The sequence below is a fragment of the Vipera berus genome (assembly GCF_964194415.1).
Source record: "Vipera berus genome assembly, chromosome: Z".
Taxonomy (NCBI): domain Eukaryota; kingdom Metazoa; phylum Chordata; class Lepidosauria; order Squamata; family Viperidae; genus Vipera; species Vipera berus.
Genome location: NC_138205.1, coordinates 51,116,767 through 51,140,221, shown reverse-complemented (window position 1 = coordinate 51,140,221; position 23,455 = coordinate 51,116,767). Strand labels below are relative to the sequence as shown.

Sequence of the window (23,455 nt, the reverse complement as noted above, 5' to 3'; positions counted from 1 at the left end):
CATTAAGATGCCAAGATATTAACAGAATTCCCATCACAACTGCCACTTTATCAGAAGGATCCCACATGCATTAAATTAAATGTCTATCTAGCCCAGCATCTTGCTTTTTCAAACACAAGAAAGCCCCTATATGTAGAACAAGACAGCTCACTCTGATAGTCATCAGCGTGTTGCTTCTGATCTTGGATGAAGTAAGCAACCTACCATGATAAATAACCATGATTAATAGCTGTTTAAAGCCTCATCTTTCTGAATCTTTCTGAAAGTGATTCAGGTTAGTGCCCATTGGCACATTTAGTAGTTGCAGATTTCTTAGTTCAGCCCTGTGCTATCTAAAATAAGCACAGTTATCTAAATAAAATTCATTTGTCCTGAATCTTCCTCCATTCTATGTCATAGAATAAACATGGATTCTAGCACTCTAAGAAAACCTTTATCCAAATTCTTACTATCAACTCACCCAGTTTCATTTTTACCTTACCTTTAATTTCCTGACGTGTAAGATTTAGAGTTTTGAAAGAGAAGGTAGAATTTTTGGGAGATACTGTTGTCCCAGAATAAGCATGAAGTGTAACAACCACTACAATTGAGAGAAAATGGAGAGAATGTAAAAATAACCTAAGGAAAAAAATTAGCTAAGACAAAATTAGAATTAAGGAGCTGTCCAGACTTACTGAAATCATTATTGGGGGAGGGTGCAGAAAATCCTATTAAAAGTTCAAATTCAAGTTTATGAGTTCCAAACTCAAAAACAAGTTTGGAATTTTCAGTTAGGGTAAAAATGGGCAGCAGAATCCCACCCCAGAGCAAACACTAACCATCCTCTCTCCTCTACTTGAGATAGACTTTACTTCAATTTGCCTTTGTTGTTGGATGTCATTGTATGATTTTAACTCCAAATCCTCAGTCAATATCTTCATTAAAATAGCTTAACATACAGTAGGCACAATTATGTCCAGTTTTCCAAGACTGTGCCCTTAATTAATCAAGATAATGCCATAAAAAAGGGGAAAGGAAAGTGGGTCAGAAAGCACATTTAATACTGACCTTTTGAGGTATGCATTGTTGGAGTTATATAATAAAGTAGAGGAGGAGATGCAGAATCAAATAAACTATATTATACCAAGTAGATTTTCAAAAATTATGGGTTTCCCCCCCAAAAAAAAGATAAGATGTAACCAGCATTCTATATGTTGTGTGCCTTTCTCCACTCTTTTTTAAGCCCCAGACAACATTGTCCTTAACATATATTTCAAAATGTTGAACTTATTTGTTATGATTTTGAACATATTGGTCCTAATAAAGATGTACCTAACTCTGTTTGAGAGCTTTGTCAGTGGGCCAAAATAGTTTGCTTTGTTCTATATTACTTAAACCACTGACTTTTGCCCCCACTGGGACACAGACAACTGAATAGCTATCTAAAATAAGATCTTGTGTTAAGTGGTTCTGTATAAATCTATAAAATGTATTTATTTGCTGTTTTTCAGTGAATGCATTCTCCCCACAGTAATGTGTAGCAGTTGTCAGATTTGAAACTATGAAGATATCTTCTTATTGGTTTGGAGCAAAGGTATTCTCCTTGAAGAATATCATTTGCATTACTTCTTTGTGCTATTCTGAACATATCAGTTCTACAAGCAAAATACATCTGACATCTATTCTAGTATGGATCCCATAGGTTGATATCTGAGAACAATTAGGAGAATCAGTAAATGCACCAGTATGCTAGGAAAGTGCATATCCTGCACAATGTTAAACCATTTTTAGCAGGAAAGTAAAAAAAAAAGATGCCTCCATACATGGAAGGCTACACTAAAGCAAGCTATCTATTTCTTTCTTTTCTGAAATCATTGCAAGCAAAAAGAAAAGAAGAAAAAAGAGATACAAATATTTCACAAGACCCTCTGATTTATTCCCCCTTTAGCCAGGATCAGAATGCAAGTCGCTTCACAAATTCTGCCAAAGTCTTAACACAGCTTGGATACAGAGCACTTTGTTCTGTCAAAGGCTGAGAGGGATGGAGGAGTATAAGCCAAACTGGAGGGAGGGACAAGAGGGCATCTCAGTCCTTAGGATCTTATATCTGTAAAATACCCTCATTGGTTCTTTCAGGCAGTTTAAAAAAATACTGGTGGTGTGGGATCAGGGAAAATAATGGTGGAATAAGTAAATAAATTGGGTGGGGCACATGCAGAGAGCAGAAGGCAGGGCTAGTCCTACAATATGTGGACCATTCAGGTAAGAAGCAGGATTCCTAATCCAATCATCCCCTCGGCATTCCCTAAAATGTCACTCCAACCTGTCCAAGATGAACTGTCTGGGTGTGGACCCTCATTGTCTTTGCCAGTCCAGAGACCAAACCTACCATGAGCTGTCCAGTGCCTCACTGCCCCAAGCATCCTGTGCCATATCTTACCCAACCTGGAGAACCACTTACCTGTGGAAACCAGCAAAAGTAGTCTCAAGAGCAGAGCTTGGCCATCCATCTTGTACAGCCTGCCACTCTGAAGCATAGGCAGTCTGCTTCTCTCCTGTGACCAGCTTGAGATTTGAATCAGAATAACAGGAAGCACCTCCTTTCCTCTTGCAGGGCTAGTAGTGAGAGTGCAGGAGACATGTGAAAAATGAGATTCAGGAGCAAGCCCGGCTCCCGGCTCCCGGGGGCTTTGCTTCAGTGAGACTAACTTCTCCTTCCCAGTTCCCCACCCATTCAGAATTACCAGAACCTCTGCAACCCTGGGACGGCCACCTCAGGTCACCCTGCCTGCCAGCAACAGAGTGCCGTTCACAGCCCTGCAGCTTTACAAGGCCCAGGGTGCCTCAACTTGGCAATTTTTTATTCTCTCAGTCAACTTGGTTGTGAAATCCAAGAGAAAGCTCCAAATGGGCAGTCAGGGCAGAGGGAAGAGCAGGGAACGTCAAGCAGTTGGAAGCAGACACTGCCTCTCTCCCTGTGCAAAACCAAACCAGGACAGACAGCCCTAAGGCAGTGTTAACATCTGCACTGCTTAACTAACTTATGTATTAGCAAGAATTAAAAGATGCCATTAAGAAAAACTGCAAAAATGTGCTTCAACGTAAACATTAAGAGAGAGAAAAAGGGACTAGGTTCTGACCAGGAGGGGAGAGTGAGGAAGAGAAGGATTCTCTCTGTATATATCTAACAACTGGTGGAGGGAGGGAGAAAGATGCTATAGGTAGCCATTTGGGTATTTTGGCATAAATACATAACAGTATGGTGAAATGCTCACTGGTATAATGACTTACTGAATAATTTCAGGCCCCGAGTCCCTTTATGGATGGCATATAAATTTAATCAATAAAATAAATAATTTCAGAGCAGCAAAATACCCCAACATCTTTTTTTATCATGGTAATCGAAATTGGATGCAGTATTCCAAGTGTGGACTTACCAGTGCATATAAAGTATGAACACTTCGCATGATCTTGATTCAGTGGTGGGATTCAGCCAGTTCGCACCAGTTCGGCAGAACCAGTAGCTAATTTTTTGTTGCCCAGGCCCAGAATGGTCTTCTGGAAGCGGCATCCACAAAGAGAACTGGTTGTTCACATATTTGAATCCCAGCACTGTCTTGATTTTATCCTTCTGTTGATGCATCCTAAGATGCATTGGCTTTTTTGGCAGTTGCAGCACATTGCTGGCTCATATTTAAGTGGCTGTTTATAAGACAGTCATCCCCAACCTTTCTGGCTCTGTGGACAGGCAGTAATGCTAGCAGCGGCAGAGCAGCGGTGGCAGTGAGGGTGCCTAAGTGTGAGACCTTATTTTTCTCACCACTGAATTGCATTTTGTTGGATAAGGTCCAGGTTTCAAGTCTGTCAAGATCCTTTTGGATCTTGAGCTTATCTCCTAAAGTTTTGGCTATTATCCCCAGTTTGGTGTCATCTTCAAATTTGATGAGTTCCTTCTATCCCCTTGTCTAAATTATTTATGAAAATTTTGAAGACAGAAGACAGAATCTTGGGGTATTTCACTGTTACTTCCCTCCATGTAGATGTAGTTCCACCAAGGGCTACAAGCTGTGTGTAATTGGTCAGCCAGTTAAGAATCCATTTGGTGTGTGTGATGCTGTCTATTCCACATAGGCTGTATTTCATTAGTTTTATTTTTTTTTAAAAAAAGGAATCCTTTTCTACAAAATGATCCTTATTTCCAATAACAAGCTTATCATGAAAACAGCACCAGTTGATTACATTTTATTCCTGTATTGCTAATGCCATTTCCTATGGTTAAAAGGCAGAACTGCCTGTAGTGAAATTAATGAACATTGGTGGTGGTAGTGGTGAGCAAAAGAAGGTATAAATCATGGGAATCTTAGTTCTGTTTTTGATAATATGTCTTGACATATACTATTCCATAGTATTTTTCTCTGGGGAAACTTTGACATATGAACTTACCTGGTCCCAGGTCTTATTGGTTTCTACAGCCTGGCAAAATCTGTGCCAGTTAGAACAATTCTCTAAGATTAATTTGACAGAGGATTTTCCTTATATTTTTTGACAGAGCGCCTTTAAATAGATACTTGGAAATCAATATATGTGTATGAGAGTGTGTGTGTGTATATACCCACGCACAAATACATGAGAGAAAGAGAGAGAGAGAGAGAGAGAGAGAGAGAGAGAGAGAGAGAGAGAGAGAGAGAGAGAGAGAGTCACTAACATAAAAGCACATGATTTTTTAAAAATCATTCTTCTAGAGATAGCCAAGCAGACATTAATCAAGAACACTTGTTTTGAGTGTTCAAAACTTTATTCACTTTCACTATAAAACATCACATACAGAACAATGACTAATTGACTAATGATTTCTTTTTGAATTAACATTGAATATACATAAACCATCTATTCTATTACAGTTCTTTCCAAATAATGCTGGGCTTCCCTCCCATGATTTTCAGTTTTATTTCATATTGGGAGAGTAAATAGTCTTTATAAGTTGATAGTTTGGTCAAGACTAATGACAATTTTTTGGCTCTCTTCTGACTTTTTTAATGATTTTTTTCACCCCAAATCCTGGATATCATTAGCCCAGCTGTTGACTCCAACAAAACTCATGATCTTCGCATTTTGATACAAGGCTGCATGTCAAGATAACATTCCAATAATTTGAACAACATCTCCACCCATCTGGGCATTCCTCCACCCTTAAGCAGCTATCAGAATTAATCCAAGTCATGTTGTATCTGCTTCAAGACTTAGGCCCTGCTGCCTGATAAAATAATTTATCTAACTCCTTTGCAGGTCTGGCTCAACCATGAAATCTGTAACCCAGAAATATCCCCTAATTAGAGGGCTATTTGCCACCATCATGATCCTTTCCTTAGATGGCTCTTATTTGGACCCTGTCAACCAGCCACCCATCATAGAATTCTACCACCACTTAATGCTATGTATCTGCAGGAGAAAAAGACACCACCAGTTTTCCAGAATGTATTGGGCCTAGACTCTGATACCAATGGCCAGATATGCCTGGCTGAGGAATTATGGGAGTTGAAGTCCACAAGTCATAAAAGGGCCAGGTTTGAAGAGCCCTGTCCTATCATAACAGACTCAGCAAACTCCACACTGTCCTTGTCCAGAATAATACTGCAATAAGCAAAATTTATTTTGAAATTAGCATTTCCTTACTAAAAGTTTAAAGTTCATTTGCTTTTATAAATATTCAATGTTTAAAGTCACAAATTACTCATGTTAGTAGGGCATCCATGGAAAATAAGCCCCCAAAGATTCTGTTTCAGGGAGTTATGCTCACTTTAGAGAAGGCCTTATATTAAAGAGGTATCTTCAAATATTATATATTTGGGAGAATGATTAATAATACTCTATGGAAAACCGGTTCTGTAAGCAAGTGTGTTTATAACAACCAGTTAACAACCAGTGATTGAGGGAGAAGATTGAGTTCCTTTGGTCACATGAGTTCAAGCAGATGCTGGAGAACCAACAGGTATGGCTGCTTGAACTGTGATTCTTGCAATGAACAGGGAGTCAAATTATATGGACTATAATGGCTACTTATTTATTTATTTATTTATTTATTTATTTATTTATTTATTTATTTATTTATTTATGGGACTTATATGCTGCCCTATCTCCCGAAGGACTCAGGGTGGCTAACAACAATAAAACACAATAATACAAATGTTAAAAAAGATTAAACTAACAAGCCCCAATGATAAAATGATAAAATATTAAAAAATATTCTATTTAAAAATCCCTATTGTCAGTCCAGGTCAGCCTGATGGAAGATAAATGTTTTAAGGCTGCGACGAAAGGACCGGAGGTCCGGGGCCATCCGGAGCTCAAGGGGAAGTTGGTTCCACAGGGCCGGCGCTCCCACAGAGAAGGCCCTCCCCCTGGGGGTCGCCAGCCGACATTGTCTAGCCGACGGCACCCTGAGAAGGCCCTCCCTGTGTGAGCGCACCAGGCGATGGGAGGTCGTTCCTGGCAGCAGACGGTCCTGCAAATATCCCGGGCCTAAGCCATGTAGGGCTTTATAGGCTTTCTGTTTTTTCTGTATTTATTAGGTAGACTATGTTGTCTAAAAGGCAACATAGTCTACCTAATAAATATCACTCCTGAGCCTTGCTTACTTTCACCTTTAGCTTCCTCATAGATATATCATCATCATGATGATATTTTAATAAAGTGATTTTGAATAAAGCCCATACTGTAGAAGCTTCTTTGGGATTTTAAGAAATGTTTTCCTGGCTATAGCCAAGTAAGAGAAAACAGAGACCCCCTCTACCACGTATCCCGAAGATCCAAGAAAACCATGCAGTACTGAATGCTTTCTCCTAAAAAGGTTTCTAGGGAAGAGCAAGTTAACATCTTTTATTGGTAAATGTATTCAGTCTTTTTGTTTCAGAGGGCAGAGTTTGGAATATTTGTTTCAAATATTGCTCTTTGCTTCAGTCAACCTAGCCTCTAATTTAATGTTTAACTAGTTCACCACCTTCTAGAGTTACCGTACTTCACAGTCTTAAACTCTACAGTACTTTACTGGGAAGCCTTAATTGCAGTTGCCTCTAAATCATCCAGATATGATAATTTAATAGAACCGAACCCACAAACCACTCCGCAGACCTATTACAGAGACAAAGCTCCAAAGCTGGGTGCAGTTCTTTAGACGGTAGCATACATGCTCTTAGCTTCAACCCAGCTTAGTGCTGTTTTCCCAGCTTGGGCCTCTTTAAATGGATGTATCACATCATGCAGGTTTTGGACCAAATCCAAGAGAGAACCAAGCAAAATAGAATGCTGCCTCTTGAAACCAGGCACAGCAGCTGTATCCAAGGTTGATTTTTGTAAGCTCCTTGCCCTTTCCCTTCCATGTATGACCACCCACTGACATTATCAGCCCACCTTCGTCTCCCTAAGCTCTGTACATTCACTGAACAAGGAGATGTCTTTTCCCCCTCCCTCCCTCCTATACTCAGGGCCACACATCTGGAACAGATCATTTCCTGACAGAGGCCTGGCTTATCCCTACCAATGCCATTTGCTGAGGTCATGATGACTGGATCCAAGGCCTTAGTCGAGCAGCCTGTGTGTGCTCAGTTGCCATAAACACAGCCACTGAGTCAGAATATCTTAGAATTTGTGAAACCAGTTAGCCCTAACCAGCTATTTCTGGCAACTGCTGTTGGATCTGCAGACTGCCATGCAGCATTTGTTTGCTTTAAAAAAAAATGGAGATATAAAAAAAAATTGTGAACACACTTAGCACAAATGTTCTGAACAGTTGGCAGTGAGAAGATAATTAAACTAATTATTTGAAATCAATTAATTCAATCACTGAGCCCAGAATGTACCTTGCAGATAATCCATATCTCACAGGTGATCATAAATAAGGGCTATGTGGCTATATCATAAAGCAAAATAAAATCACAGAAACTCAATACGATAAATCAAGTTCTACTTACTCAGTCTCATCGAAGAAGTAAACACTATTTATAATATCATTCATTTTGATAACTCAGCTTGCTGGATCTCATAAAGACGGGCTTTGTCTTGCTCCTTGTCCTAGTTTCTCACTTCTGAAATAAAAATCAAGAAATTTCTGGCTTGCTTATTTATTTATTAAAAGGTTATGGCCATCTAGCTCACATATAATAATAATTCTAGATAGCTCACAATATTTTAAAAACCCCAGCAAATAAACAATGCCACCCATACACAAAGCAGCATACTCCCCACTATGACACCATAATATTTATCATTTCCTCAGTCAGTGGCTCCTCTTCATTCTAGCTCAATGCCTGGGGAAAGAGCTATGCTTTCATAGCCATCAAAAAAGGCTAAAAGGGTAGAAGGTGAAGTGGCTGACAGACCACTCATAGACAGCTGGCAACGTCAACAGGTTTATTTAGAACAGGGCAACTAAATACAGAAGGTTCGCTTTATATAGTCAGCAGCCGGCCGGCTGGTCCAATCAGCGGCCGGTCTTTTCCCGCTTTGCTTCCTGCTCCAATCGGCTTCGCGGATTGTCTGACAGCTCGGCTCCTCATGGCTGGGCGGCTCTGCGTTGTTCTGACAGCTGAGAGCTGTCAGCCGGTTGCGCCTGCGCTTTGTCGGGGAGTTTTGACAGCTGTCAAAACTCCCGCGTGTTCGGCTGTCAGACGCTTTACCTCATGCTAGTTAACATTTTAGTGAACTATTTACATATAATACACCCCTTACCCTTCCCCCGGATTGTTTCCGCCCCCGTGTCTTTGTCTGTCGCTGCCTCCCCATTCGTAGTCCTGGAGATAGGCAGGTGCTCTCCTAATTCGGTTGGAGCGTCGTGGGGGTGTTTCATTTTCAGGCTCCCCTTCCTCCTGTGGTAGTGGTGGTATTGCCTCATCGCGGGGTGGTGTCGGGTCGTCTGGTATGGCGGTTGGCATGCAGAGAGGATGTTCTCCTGGTGATGGTGGTGGGGGTGCATTTTGTGGTTTGCGGGTTCGGAGCTGGTCGACGTGTCGTCGTAGCTGTCCTTCTGTGTCAGTATGAATTAGGTATGAAATGGGTCCCGTTTGTTTTATTATGACCCCTTGTATCCATTTCTGGGTGCCGGAATAGCTCCTGGCCCAGATGGTTTGGCCAGGTGAAAAGGTTCGTGGTGATGGGGGTGGTGGTTCTAGGTCAGTTGTTGCTCTGTCTGGGTGCAATCGATCTAACCTTGTTATTAGCCTCCTGCCCCACCTTAGTGCAGCCGGCGTTTTGCCCGTGGTGGTGCATGGTGTGGTGTGCTGGGCCAGGAGGAATTGGCTGAGCCGCCGGTGCCAATCTCCTTTTATGAACTTTTTAAGTGCCTCTTTGGTGGATCTTACCATTATCTCTGCCATGCCATTCGTCGACGGGTGGAATGGCGCTGATGTCACCAGTCTAATAGAGTTCCTCAAAGCGAACATCTGAAATTCACGAGAAGTGAATTGTGGTCCGTTATCGGAAACTATGACGTCTGGGAGGCCGTGTGATGCGAAAACCCTCCTAAGTGCTTGTATAGTGGAGTTCGTTGTTGTTTTATTGAGGGGTACCACCTCGAGCCATTTTGAATAACTGTCTACAATTATTAAGAAATTCTGCCCTCGTATTGGTCCTACGAAATCTAGATGGATGCGGGACCATGGGTTTTTTGTAGTTTCCCATTTATGGACTGGGGCGTGGGGCGGCTCACTTCCGGTACGTGGTCCTCTATGTCCTTATCAATCCCTGGCCACCATACATAGCTTCTAGCGAGCAACTTCATTTTTACCATTCCTGGGTGTCCTTCGTGAAGGGTTTTTAGTGTTTGTTGTGTGTTCTTGTGTGGTATCACCACCCTGTTTCCCCATAGGAGGCAGCCTAGATGTGATGTTAGTTCTAGTTGTTTGGTGAAGAAGGGCCGGAAGACTTCTTCCGGGCACTTATGTGGCCAACCTGCCGTGACCCACCACAGGACTCTGCTGAGGATTTTATCCTTAGCAGTGTTTACAGCAATGATTTTTGCTGTGAGAGGGCCTCTGGTAATTCAGAGATAGCTAGTATGTTGCCTGCAGGGGCTGGGTCAGGGTCCTCTCGTTGTATAGGAAGTCTGCTTAGGCAGTCTGCATGTCCTAGTTCCCTTCCTGGCTTGTGTATCAGTTTGTAGGAGTATGCTGATAAAAAGGTGGACCAGCGCAGGATTCTAGGGGACAATATTTGGGGGGTTATTTTGTCCCAGGTGAATATGCCTAATAGGGGTTTGTGGTCGGTGAAGATTGTGAAGGGTCTACCGTACAGGTAGTCGTGAAATTTTTTCACGCCGGCGACAATGGCCAGTGCCTCCCTGTCAGTTTGCGCGTAATTCCTTTCAGCTTTAGTAAGGGTCCGGGAATAAAAAGCGATGGGTCTTTGCGTGCCATTCTGGTCAAGGTGGCTTAAGACGGCTCCTATCCCATACGGGGAAGTATCGCAAGCGATGCAGACGGGAACGTCCTCTTTAAACAAGGTGACTGTGGAGCTTTTGCAAATGATGTTCTTAAGTGATTTGAAGCTATTTTCGTGTGTCCTTGTCCAGGACCAGGGCATGCCTTTATCTAATAGTCTATGTAGCGGTTCTGCAATTGTAGCCTTATGAGGGAGGAAGGCGTGATAGAAATTTAATAGCCCCAAAAATGCCTGGAGTTCTTGTTTGTTCTTGGGGCAGGGGGCTGATTGTATGGCTTTGAGTTTCTCATTCGTGGGATGGATGCCCTGGGCGTCAATTCTGTACCCTAGGAATTCCGTAGAGGGAACTCCTATGGAGCACTTTTCCCTTTTTAGCTTAAACCCGGCTGTTCTGAACCGCTCTAGCACAGCTGACAACCTGTCAGCTAGAATGGCTTCTGTTTCCCCGGCGATGAGCACATCATCGAAGTAGGGGCAAACCCCGGGGATCCCTTTCAAAGTTTTTTCCATAATGCTTTGGAATATTCCCGGGGCTGCCGAAATGCCGAATTGCAGTCTTGTCACTTTAAATGCTCCGCGGTGTGTGACAATTGTCTGAGCGACCGCGGTGTCATTGGTTACAGGCAATTGCAAGTACGCCTGCGTGAGGTCCAATTTCGTGAAGATGGCGCCGGAGCGGATGGAGGCGAGGACGTCTCTCACCGCTGGAATTGGGTAAGTGTGGGCATTGAGTGCTAGGTTTAGGGTAGCTTTATAATCAGCGCATAATCTTATTTGCCCGTTAGGTTTTACGGGGGTTACGATAGGGGTTTCCCAGCTTCCCCCATCAGTAGGTTCTAAAACCCCTAGCTTAACAAGGCGTTCCAGCTCGTCCTCAATTTTTTGTTTGAGAGCGAATGGAACCCTCCTGGCCCTAATTCTGATAGGTTGTATGGTGGGGTTTAGGTTGAGGGAGATGGGAGGACCTGTATATTTACCCAAAAAGCCATCGAAGACGTCTGCATATTTTCTGCAGACGGCTTCGAGGTTTGAAGCTTGCACTGCATTGACGCCAGTAATGGCAATGCCTAAGGGGCTAAACCAGTTTAGCCCTATTAAATTTGTGCAATCCCCTTGGGTAACTATCACGTCTAGGGGGCCCTTGAATTTTTTATACTCTACCCAAACTTTGGCTTTACCCCTTAACTGTATAGGGGTTTTCTGGTAGTCAGCTAGCTGTACATGCGGGGGTTCTAAAAGTATTGCTTTTTTACTGTGCCGGCAGATGTCCCTGTACGTTTTAAAAGAGATTAGGGTTACTGCTGACCCGGAGTCGACCTCCATGTCGCAGGTGACTCCCTGAAGCTTAGTTTTAATTTTTACTTTAGGGCTTAAGTGGTGCACCCTGTCTACCGCCTCCACTAACCCTTCTGGGGTCTTTCTCTTACTGGCTCGGTGGGTGTTCGTACCTGGGGGGTTAGCCTCCACTTCATGCAGGTTGTTGCGGGGGCAGCTTCGGCAGACGGGTTTGATGTGGCCTGTCTTACCACAATTGTGGCATTTCGCATTCCGGAACCGGCAGTGGGCCCGGGCATGGTTGCCCCCGCAGCTGGCACAGTTGTTGCGTTGTTCCCTTTGAGCCGGAATGAAGTTCTTAGGTTTAGGGCGGTCGTTGTTGTCACTCCGTCGGGGTTGTCGCCTTTCCATCCGGCGTTGTAACGCGTCGGTGTCTGTCAGATCTATGGATTCTTCATCACTGAAGGACGCTTCATCCTGATGGACGCTTCCTAGGGGTTCGACCGTAGTTCGGGCAAGGGTTCTCCTGTGATTGTCTTCGTACGCCAAGATCTCCCGGGAGACCTCGGCGAGGGTCATGTCTGGTTTAGATGTGATTTTTTTCTGGAGACGTTCGTCCCTCAGCCCGATGACCACTTGGTCCCGGATCCGATCTTCCAGGTCAGGGAAGTTGCAGCTTCACGCGGCGTGTCGGACTCCTGCAATGAAGTCGTTCTCAGCTTTATCCGGCCGCTGTCTTCGCTGGGCAAACTGTACCCGCCAGTACAGTTCCGAGCGGGCCGGCATGTAGTGTTTGTTGAGCCGGTCAGTGAGCTCGGTGTACGGAACCTCGGTGATCGGTACTGGGCTGAATAACCCTACAGCAGCATCGTAGACCGGGGGACTGCTGATGTAGAGGAGCGCTGCGGCTTTGGCTCTGTCGTCCGTAATTTTACTGACGAGGAGGAATCCCTCGACCTGCCCCAGATGCGACTCCCATCGCTCTGGGTGGCGGGTGTCAAACTCCCTCACGCGTCCAAAATTGGCCATGCTGTCTGGGTCCGGTGGTCCGCTCCGTTATGGAAGTTAAAACTTCCAGTGACTAGCTCCGCTGGCCGGGAACTCTCTTCCCTGGCCGTGACTTCAGCTCTGGGAAGCGGATCCCACCTTCGTCGCCAGTGAAGTGGCTGACAGACCACTCATAGACAGCTGGCAACGTTAACAGGTTTATTTAGAACAGGGCAACTAAATACAGAAGGTTCGCTTTATATAGTCAGCAGCCGGCCGGCTGGTCCAATCAGCGGCCGGTCTTTTCCCGCTTTGCTTCCTGCTCCAATCGGCTTCGCGGATTGTCTGACAGCTCGGCTCCTCATGGCTGGGCGGCTCTGCATTGTTCTGACAGCTGAGAGCTGTCAGCCGGTTGCGCCTGCGCTTTGTTGGGGAGTTTTGACAGCTGTCAAAACTCCCGCGTGTTCGGCTGTCAGACGCTTTACCTCATGCTAGTTAACATTTTAGTGAACTATTTACATATAATACAGAAGGCTTCCAGACCTGAAGTGGGTGGCTATTTCAAAGGACCAGGGCAACCAAGGAAAAGGGAGTATGAGATCTCAGCATAAGGCAAAATTTAAGGGAAAAGATTTGCAGCGTTCACTCTCTGATATCAGATATCCTCAGGGACCTGTATGTTTAGAACTCTAAAGGTAATAGCCAATCCCCTGAATTGCACCTGAAAAGACACTGGGAATGAGTGCAGCTCATATAGCAAGCAGTGCAACATAGGCAAGCTAAAGGAGCACAGGACTGCTATGCTGCCACATTGTGGATCAGTTGTAGCTTTTGAATGATCTTATTAAAGGCATAAGGAACTGTGAGCAAAGTCTCCCAATCTGGGAATGGATGCTATCGGCATACAACATGAATTTATACAAAGGCCCCCTGACCGCGGCTGTGATCTGCTGTGTGAACAGGAACCACAAGACCAGGAAGACCTCCAAATTGCACACCGCTATGTTTGGGGAAATATATCCCAGTCCAGAGTCAAGGATGGCAACTCACCAAGAGGCTAAAACCCCAAAGCCACTCTATCTTGCTCCTGTGCATTTCTAGAGTAAATCTCATTGCTAGGCTGAATCTCAGCTTGTTTTTCAGCCTGTTCCATTCAAGCACCTAATTGGAATCACTTGCTCAGCATGGAGTAGAGATAAACAGCTGAGTATCATCCTCATACTGATGATACTGCACCACTTGCTGCCTAATTACTTCACCTGGCAGCTTCATATAGATATTAAACAGAAGAAGTGAGTGATCCCAAACCTGAGGCATTCCATATAAGAAAGGCTTAGGACTCGACCTCTCATATCAACACCAGCTAGAACTGGCCATAAAGAAAGGATGAAAACCACTGCAAAACAATACCTTCCCCATTCCCAATCCCTGGAAACAGTCCAGAAGGTACTATAGTTGATGGTATTGAAAGCAACCAAGAGATCCAGGAAGGTTAGCCAAGCACAGGCATTCTTCAGTCATTTCAATAGTATCTGCCCAGCCAAAGTCTAATTCAGAAAAAAGCCAAGTAACTTTATCCAACTGATGCATAAAATAGAAAATTTTGGTTTCCTGGACCATGGACTGCATTGCCTACGACTATGTGAAGGACTCTTGGCAAGGGATGGGCTGTTCCTCACAAAAACAGGGGAAAATGGATGAGGTGAAATGGCAGCAGCACCACGCAGGCTTGTGGGACAGTCAGCTGGAGCTGTGCAAGGTGATGCCTGGGTTCTGCTGAGAGCCTAGGATCACTGCATGCAGCTCCAGCTGATCAACAGTGGCCTTGTGGGTGGCAGGCAGCTGCATGCAGTTTTCGAGCAGAAATTCAGCTGGAGCTGCGCAAGGTGTTGCCTGGGTTCTGCTGAGAGCCCCAGATCAGTGCACGCAGTTCCAGCACATCTGGAAGAGAAAAGGAGGAGGGGAGAGAGAGAGAGAGGAGATGCTATAAAAGGAGCAGGTTTTGGCAGAAGAGGGAGAGAGAAAAAAAGACAATGGGGGAAAGAGACAGAGAAGTGCAGCCTTGACGAGAGCAGTCAGCTGGAGATGCACCAAAGAGAAAAGAAGTGGGGAGAGGAGACAATATAAAAGAAGGGGGGAGAGAAGAGAGGATATAAAAGGAGGAGATATGAGAAATTTGTTAAATGAATTTTGCCCCATTTTATGACTTTTCTTGCCACATTTGTTAAAGGAATCACTGCAGTTGTTAAATTAGTAACATGGTTGTTAAGTGAATCTGGTTTTGCTTGTCTTTGACTTTGCTTGTCAGAAGGTTGCAAAAGGGGATCACATGACCTTGGGACACTGTGACCATCATAAATATGAATCAGTTGCCAATCTCTTTCAAATGAAATAGATCTACAAAAAGACAAGGGGGAGTTGCACTATATGTAAGAGAGCACTACATATCTACAGAAATGCACGTGATCAAAGATAAAAACCCTCCAGAATGTATATGGTTCAATATAAAGGGGAAAAAGTGACATTGCCATAGGTGTATACTACAGGCCACCCAACCAATCAGAAAAAATAGAGGGACTCTTTGCCAACCAGTTAACAAATGTATGTAGGAAGTATACTACAGTAGTAATGGGAGACTTCAACTACCCAGATATCAGCTGGGAGACAAACTCTGCAGTGAGCGGGAGATCAAACAGATTCCTAACAGTAAAAGGCAGTAGGGAGGAAGCTGAGCTGCTTAACTTTGCATCAGTTTTCACACAAAAAGAAATTATAGCCCAACATACCAGAAAAACTACTGGAAAATACAAACTAGAAACAAAAATTAAAATAAACAAGAAAATAGTAAGAGAACACCTATCTGACCCTGACAAATATAAGTTCACCAAGACCCAACAGATTACATCCCTGAGTTCTGAAGGAGCTGGCAGATGTTATTTCAGAACTATTGCACCATATATTTAGAAAATCCTGGAGCACCAGAGAAGTACCTGAGGATTGGGAAAGGGCTGATATGGTTCCCATCTTCAAGAAAGGGAAAAAACAGACTCAGCAAACTACAGACCAATCAACCTAACATCAATACCTGGGAAGATCCTAGAAAAGATAATTAAAAAACAAATCTGTGAACAACTAGAAACAAAGTTATAACTGGTAGTCAGCATGGGTTTGTTAAAAACAGATCATGCCAAACCAATCTTATTTCATTCTTTGATAAAGTGACCAAATTAGTAGGCCAGCGAAACACTGTGGACATAGTATACTTAGATTTCAATAAGGCGTTCGACAAAGTAGACTACTATCTACTCTTTGATAAGCTATAAAAAGGTGGAATAGACAATGTAATGTATTGGGCCTAGTTTGCTTGAGCTGTACCATGAGGGTTTTGAATGCTGTGAGACTGCTTAAGCAGGGAGTTGGGTAATGGTCGCTGGCTCCTCAGACAAGCAGTCTCCAGGACCACCATTGTTTGGCTCTAGGGCGGCAATAGGTTGCTTTAAACCTATTGGCTGCCACCTACTGGCCAGAGTATAAATAGCTGCGTAGAAGCCTTGGTTAACAGTTCAGTTCCTGCATTCAATAAAGCATGTTCCTGCCTGAACTCTCTCGCCTCGTCTCCTGCTTACTGCAAAGAACCCAGTACACAACAGACAACATCACCACCAGATGGATTTGTAGCTGGCTTACAAACCGTAATCAACGAGTAGTCCTCAATGGTACTACATACACATGGAAAGAAGTAAGTAGTGGGGTACCACAAGGTTCCATCTTAGGCACAGTCCTCTTCAATAACTTCATCAATTACTTAGATGAGGAAATAGAAGGGGAACTCATCAAATTTGCAAATGACACTAAACTGGCAGGAATAGCCAACACCCAGAAGAGAAGCTCAGGATCCAAAAAGATCTTGACAAACTTGAACAATGGGCCCTATCCAATAAAATGAATTTTAATGTGGAGAAAAGCAAAGTTTTATATTTAGGCAGGAAAAATCAAAGGTACCAGTACATATTAGGTGAGACCTGACTCAAAAACAGTAACTGTAAGATATTCCAGTATTTGAGAGACTGCTACAAAGAAGAAGGGATCAAATTGCTAAAGCACATTGATTTGTGCTTCTTAGATTGTAAGCTGCCCTGAGTCTTCGGAGAAGGGCAGGATATAAATGGGATTAAAAAAAAATATTCTGCAAAGCAACAGAGGGAAGGACAAGAAACAATGGTTGGAAACTGTTCAAAGAGAGAAGCAACCTGGAATTAAGGAGAAACTTACTAAAAGTGAGGACAATTAACCAGTAGAACAGCTTGCCTTCAGAAATCGTGGGCGTTCCATCACTGGAGATTTCTAAGAAGAAACTGGACAGTCACTTATAGGTTCTCCTGCTTGAGTGTGGTGGGGGCTGGACTAGAAAACCTGCAAGGTCCCTTCCAGCTCTATACTATCCTAGTCCTCCCAGCTGCCCTCCAAAGGCTTGCCCAGCCCCTCCTTATCCAGAAGGGATCTGGTTATCATCTCTGACCTGATCAGCTAACTGCAGATGCAATAACTATTATATATGCATAATAATTATAGAATTATATTTGCAACTTTTTATTTTATTTTTTTATTTTATTTTTTTCTACATTGTGTTTTTATTCTCTGTAAGCTGCCTAGAGTCGCTGTGATAGAGTAGGTGGCTATATAAATTATCTAAAATAAATAAAAATAAGAGGGGAGTAGTCAGCACATTCACCACTCTTACTGTCACATGTTAGTCGTAATAAAGATTCGTACCTGTAAGAATCCGCCAGGTTCATCCTTAGCCTTTCTCCAGCATCACTCTATGCATCTCTTACATCATCTCATATTCCAGGACTCCTCTATAACCAGGGGAGCCTAGGGATCAATGATTGCAAACAGTTTGCACTGGAGCATCTGGCCCAAGTTTATTGCTTGCTCATTCAAACATCAAGAATGATCTCAGTCTAATTGTGTATCAGAGCCTTAGGAATAACTTCAATTTCCACCTGAAACCCTTCTATGTAAATCAGTCATTTAAGGCAGGTCAGTTGAATAGTGGTGGTTGGCTACAGACAACTCTAGGGATATGAGGAAGTGATCTATCCATAATAAAGAACTGATATTAATATCCCCCAACTCAGATTATGTTGTCAATAACTTGAGATATAAAATAGATCTAATGGATGATCCACACCGTAAGTTGGGTCCTTAATAAGTTAGATCAAGTCTATGGCTGCCATGGCAGCTATGAATTCCTGAGCCACCTCAGACTCCAGGCCCAAAGAAGGCACATTGAAGTTCCACAGAACTATCAATCTGGCAAACTCTACCACCAACTTCGCCGTGGAATCAAGGAGCCTAAACAGGGTTACTGCCACGCGGCAGGGAGGGAGGGAGGCAAACAGCAAGTGTCCACTCGTAAGTCTAGTTCAGCTAGTAATAAGTTAATCTCTCCACTGAGACACAGTGAATTTCTAGGACTTTCCATGAAAATGAGATAAATGGATTTGTTTGGACTGTTTGTAGTATTTTAAGTAACAATAACATGCTTAGAGAATTTCAGAGATGATGATGATGATGATGATGATGATGATGATGATGATGAACTTTTTAAAAATCTTTCTCATTTGATAATGACAATAATACATTAATCCAGCTCTTCATTTAACCTCTCTAGTCTAAACTGTTAAAATAATAAAGGAATTTTCTCCCCCCCCCCAGTTTGCATAATAAACAGAGTTAAGTATCAAAACAGAGGGAGTTTTTTCCCCCTGACCTTCTTTACTTTAGGATAGCAAAACTTCAAATAAATAAAAGTTTTTCTCTCCCTCCCCTTGCACAGCATGCAAACGTTCTGTAGCTAGATAACAAAATCCAAAGTAAATAAACTACACAAGGTTTTCTAACAAAAAAATAATAAAATGTATTATTCAGTTATATTGCTGTTACAACTACAAAATAAAGAAGGAAACAATTTCTTTGGTGCAGGGTCAAGAGCAAAAATGGAAAACAAAATATGGGATAAACTGTCCAGTCCCACACAAATGTACTTTTGTACTTGAGCATACGTCCTCTACTTTTTAAATTTTTCAAAGTATTTTCTCACACTTTTAGTCTTTTTATCTCTTTTTTAGTCCTTTAGCCCATGTTCAAAGTTTCTAGAAGGAAACGTGTTCCCCAGACCTTATGTCCTTCCTGAATCTGGAAGAATCAATCCTCAGAAATTTCTGGAACTGGGATCCTAGAATCATTAATGTTCAATTTGGAAACCTAAAAGAGTCTTCTCTAAAGTCAGTGACACTTTTTGTGTGTGAAGCTATAAATCCCATCATCCATGGCCAATGTGGGAAAAGAGGATTCTGTCACTCCATAGGGAATTCTAGATGAAATCCTGGTATTGATGTAGGCATTATGATTGCTGTCTGACCCCAAGTACCCCAAAGTCTCTGCCCTAGCTGACTTTTATATGCAGGTTATCCTTCCTTAGTGACTACAATTGAGATCAGCAACTCTTGTCACCAAATGCCACAGATATTAAGTGAAACATCACATGACTGTGACTTATGATTTTAATTCTGCCTTCTCTAGTTAACTCTGCTTGCGCAAGCCACTTGCAAAACAGACAAATGGGAATTACATAACTGCAGAGCACTGCAATGATCATAAAGATGAGGGTTGGTTGAAAACATTATTTACGTTACCATAGCTTTGCTAAATGAGGCAATTGGTAAATGAGGTTTACTTGTATATAAAATAAATTAAAGAGGAAGCCAGAGAGCTATGGCCTCCAGCATCATACTTACATATACAGGTAATCCTTGATTTACAACAGTTCATTTAGTGACTATTCAAAGCTACAATGGCACTGGAAAAAGTGATTTATGACCATTTTTCACAGGTACAACCTTTGCAGCATTCTCATGATCATGTGATTAGAATTCAGATGCTTGGCAACTGGTTCTTATTTATGACTGTTCCTGTGTCCCAAGGTATGTGATCACCTTTTGGAACCTATTGACAACCAAATTCAGTGGGGAAGCCAGATTCATTTATCAAATGGGTTACTAACTTATCAACTTCAGTAATTCATTTAACAACTGAGGCAAATCAAATCAAATCAGTTTATTACAGCCAGATGGCCAGAAACAGTAAAATATCCAATTATAGGCTACTTACATATGAAGATATATAAAAATGCACTGAGCATGATCTAATGATAAATAAGAACACATATAATAAAATTAATTTTAAAATAAAATATTATTAAAAAGATCTAAAACTAATATTTATCTTATGTTTCGATGATGTGCACGATATTCACAGCCTGTCTGTCCTTAAGTAGCCACTGGAGATAAGTAGTGTCAGAACAGCTAGAATACCTATCAATTATTGGGAGGATATGGTTTTTTCCCCCAAATATCCCTACAGAAAGAGCATCAAAGGATTATGTGTCCAACGGTCTCCACCTCTCCTGAGCTAATAGGAGCAGATTCTATCAGTCAATGGTATCTTTTTATACTTGCCATACAGGACAGCCGATGGAAGTGCATGGCACCGTGAGAGCAAAAAAGCTTTCCAATAGTTTGCTGACTTCAACTGGCTAAGATAACTGGCAGGAGTAACAACATATCTAATAGAGTTTGGAGCCAGAAACAGCGGAGCTATCCCTAAGTCTGCTTGCCTCTCAATATCCTCTACCCTTTGTCACAAGGTTTGTTTTGCTTGATCGTAGTCCAATTTGAGTATTGAGAGTGGCGAGAAGCCTAATTTGGCAAGGTTGGACTCAACTGCCTTGATCCATAATGAGGAAAATTTGTCTTGGAGGACTAATGGAGTAAGGCCCTGTGGAAAGAAATTAAACTTTAGCTAGATACAGTATTTAAAGAAGCTATACAGATTCTTGTTTCAACTTTTGTCAATCCTGTCTCCAGGCGCAGAAGTGCACAAGGCAGCATCTGGAGAATTGCTCTAATAAATTTGGATTAAACACTTTCCAATGATGTGAAACATGAAGCTGAGGGTCAGAACAATGTCCTGTAGAGAAGCTATGGTAGCAACGTAGCCAGAAAGAGCTGGGACGTAGTGTCCTCCTTTTGTGTGGAAAAATTTGAGAATGGCATTCGCTGATCTTTGGCCAGAGGCAGCTGCATATTCTCCATGTGCTTTTCTTGAGCCAGTGGCATGGATGACCACTCCTAGATACCTAAAGATGGTTACCTGCTTTATATTATGTACATTAAGATACCATGAGCAGAGTTTTGGCCTTTTTGCAAAACTCATAACCTTTGTTTTCTCATATTTTATGTCCACTTTATTGGAATTGCAATACTGAACAAGGGTTTGCAAGGCTCTTTTAAGGCCTACTGGTGTCCTGGAGAGGATCACAGCATTATATGCATAGAGCAGCATGGCAATGCTTCAGTCACCTATTTGGGGGGTGGGGTGGGTGTAATGTAGTTTATTTAACCATTTTATCATGTCATTTACATAAAAGTTGAAAAGCAAGGAGGCCAAAATGCACCCCTGTTTCACCCACTTTTGAGTTTCAAATGACCTTGAGAGGGACCCTTGCATATTGCACCCCGCCTTGAGAGATGTTTTAATATGTAAGGCATGTAACAGACCTGGTAACTGTATCAAAAGCTGCCTTGAGATCTATAAAGGCAGCATATAATGATACAGATGTATTTGATGCATATTTTTCAATCAAATGATGGAGAACTATTGTGTTCTGTTGTGCCTCTCCCTGCTCTAAACTTGGCTTGCTCTTCAGCAATCAAGTTCTCAAGATACAGCCACTGCTTTAATTTATCTTGGAGGTGTTTGACATAGAATTTTCTGATTATATTTAGCAGACCTGTAATTGGCAGGGTTGTCTCTCTTCCCCTTTTTATCAATTGGGACCACATTTGCCAAGCCCCCATCCTCTGGGACATGGCCAGTGGAGTCTATATAGGTGAATAGCACCACCAAGACTGGTATCCACCACTCCATATTGTTCTTTAGTAGTTCAGCAGAAATTAAATCAGCTCTTGGAGCCTTCTCGGTCCTGAGTTGGCCAATGAGGGATTTAATTTCAGACTCTGAAACTGGAGGTCACTCATTATTTATCTTATTCTCTTACTGGAGGAGTTTTCATACATTCTCCAAAAGTGGAGTTCCCAGGTCGTAGGAGGTATATGAGAGTTTAATTGGGTATAGATTCTTTCAAAGTGGCAAGCTATTAGATGCCAGAATAAAGAAGAGTTCTTTTGCTTTGTTGCCAACAACTGAGGCAAGAAAGATTGTAAAATGGGACAAAACTCACTTAACAAATTTCTTACTTAACAACAGAAAGTTTGGGCTCAATTGTGGTTGTATGTCAAGGACTACCTGTAGTAGTAAATCCCAGGGGCATCACAAAGATCTGCTAGAAAAATGGAGAGCATTCTATTAAACCAGTGTATTAATCCCATCATCCCAGTAATTAGGTCCGTTCATAAACCTCATTGGAACTTCCAGAAAGCAGATTGGAATATTTATGCCAAGCGCACTGATACTAATATCCAGTGCTTTTTTTTGTAAAAGAAAAAGGAGCCGGAACTCACACATGTCATACAACCTGCCTTGCCAACCCTACAAGGTTCCATCCAAAAAAGGTGCCGGAACTCCATTCTGAGCGTTCTATGAGGAAAAAAGCCCTGCTAATATCAGCAATCCTTCAGAACTGTGACAGGTATGTTGGCTTAATTAAATCTGTGGCTGAAAGGAACATCCCCAAAGACTACCATATAGATTATGTCTCTAGACGGAAAGAGGAGACAAGTTGCTTGCGTGAACAGGATGGTAACCCAGAGAAAGCAACCAAATGTCTAAAGATCCTGGACAGAGACAGAAAAGAGAAATGATCCAGGACAATAAAAAATCTAAACTTTATCCACTCTAGCAGGAAAGCCTGTTCCTTTATCCAAAAACTGGACTCATCATCTGTACCATCAAGAAAATAGTCTATCATCCTTACAGAATCCATAGCTAACCATCTCATCTCTACTTCAAGCACAACAAGATATAAGAAATTTGCCAGCCAAATTAGATTTGAACTTAAGACTGTTGAAGCATGAGCTTCCACCACTTGCTTCACATTCATACCTAGTTGCACCAGAAGAAGTGCAGAAGGGGTTGGATTCTTTACAAAGTAGTAGAACTGCAGGATTTGATGGCATGTACCCAGAACTACTGAAGAACTGTTCACCAGCAACTAAACATTGGCTTGCCTCCTTTTTTAGTTCCACACTATATTCAGAATGACTGCCTCCTTTATTCAAGAAGACTTAAATTATTGCAATTTTGCAACCAATGAAGGATCCAAATCTTCCCCAAAGTTATAGGCCACTTGCTCTTCTCTACAAAATTTTAGAAATACTTCTGTTAAACAGAATAATCCTAGCAGTAGAATCTGTAATCCAAATAGAACAAGCTGGATTTCACCTCAAATATGATTAGCAATCAAATGCTTGCACTAACTTCCTATCTGGAAAACGGTTTCCAAAGGAAAATGAAAAATGTCTCTGTTTTTCTTGATCTCTCAGCAGTCGACAATACTGTCTGGAGAGAAGAACTTCTCCTTAAACTAATCAAGATGTAATATCATTGTTGTAATATCATTGCCTTGATTAACAACATGTTAAGTAATAGGTTATGTCAAGTTTTCACAAAATTCAATCGAAGCAGATATCATAAGTTGAATAAGGGACTATCACAAGGCTCCATGACCTGCCTGAAACTGTTTCTCAGAAATGTATTT

The 23,455-nt window shown here is 42.2% G+C and overlaps 1 protein-coding gene across 1 annotated transcript in view; it reads right to left on the bottom strand.

The window, feature by feature from the left end:
• RAMP2 (receptor activity modifying protein 2) overlaps nucleotides 1-23,455 on the bottom strand; it is a 67,585-nt gene that overhangs the window by 10,464 nt on the left and 33,666 nt on the right. Inside the window, exons 2-4 of the mRNA XM_081345666.1 lie at nucleotides 7,947-8,060; nucleotides 2,441-2,595; nucleotides 482-580 (exon numbers count right to left, since the gene is read on the bottom strand). Coding sequence (XP_081201792.1) covers nucleotides 482-580; nucleotides 2,441-2,595; nucleotides 7,947-7,990 — 298 coding nt within the window. The 5' untranslated portion in view covers nucleotides 7,991-8,060. The remainder of the gene's footprint in view (nucleotides 1-481; nucleotides 581-2,440; nucleotides 2,596-7,946; nucleotides 8,061-23,455) is intronic.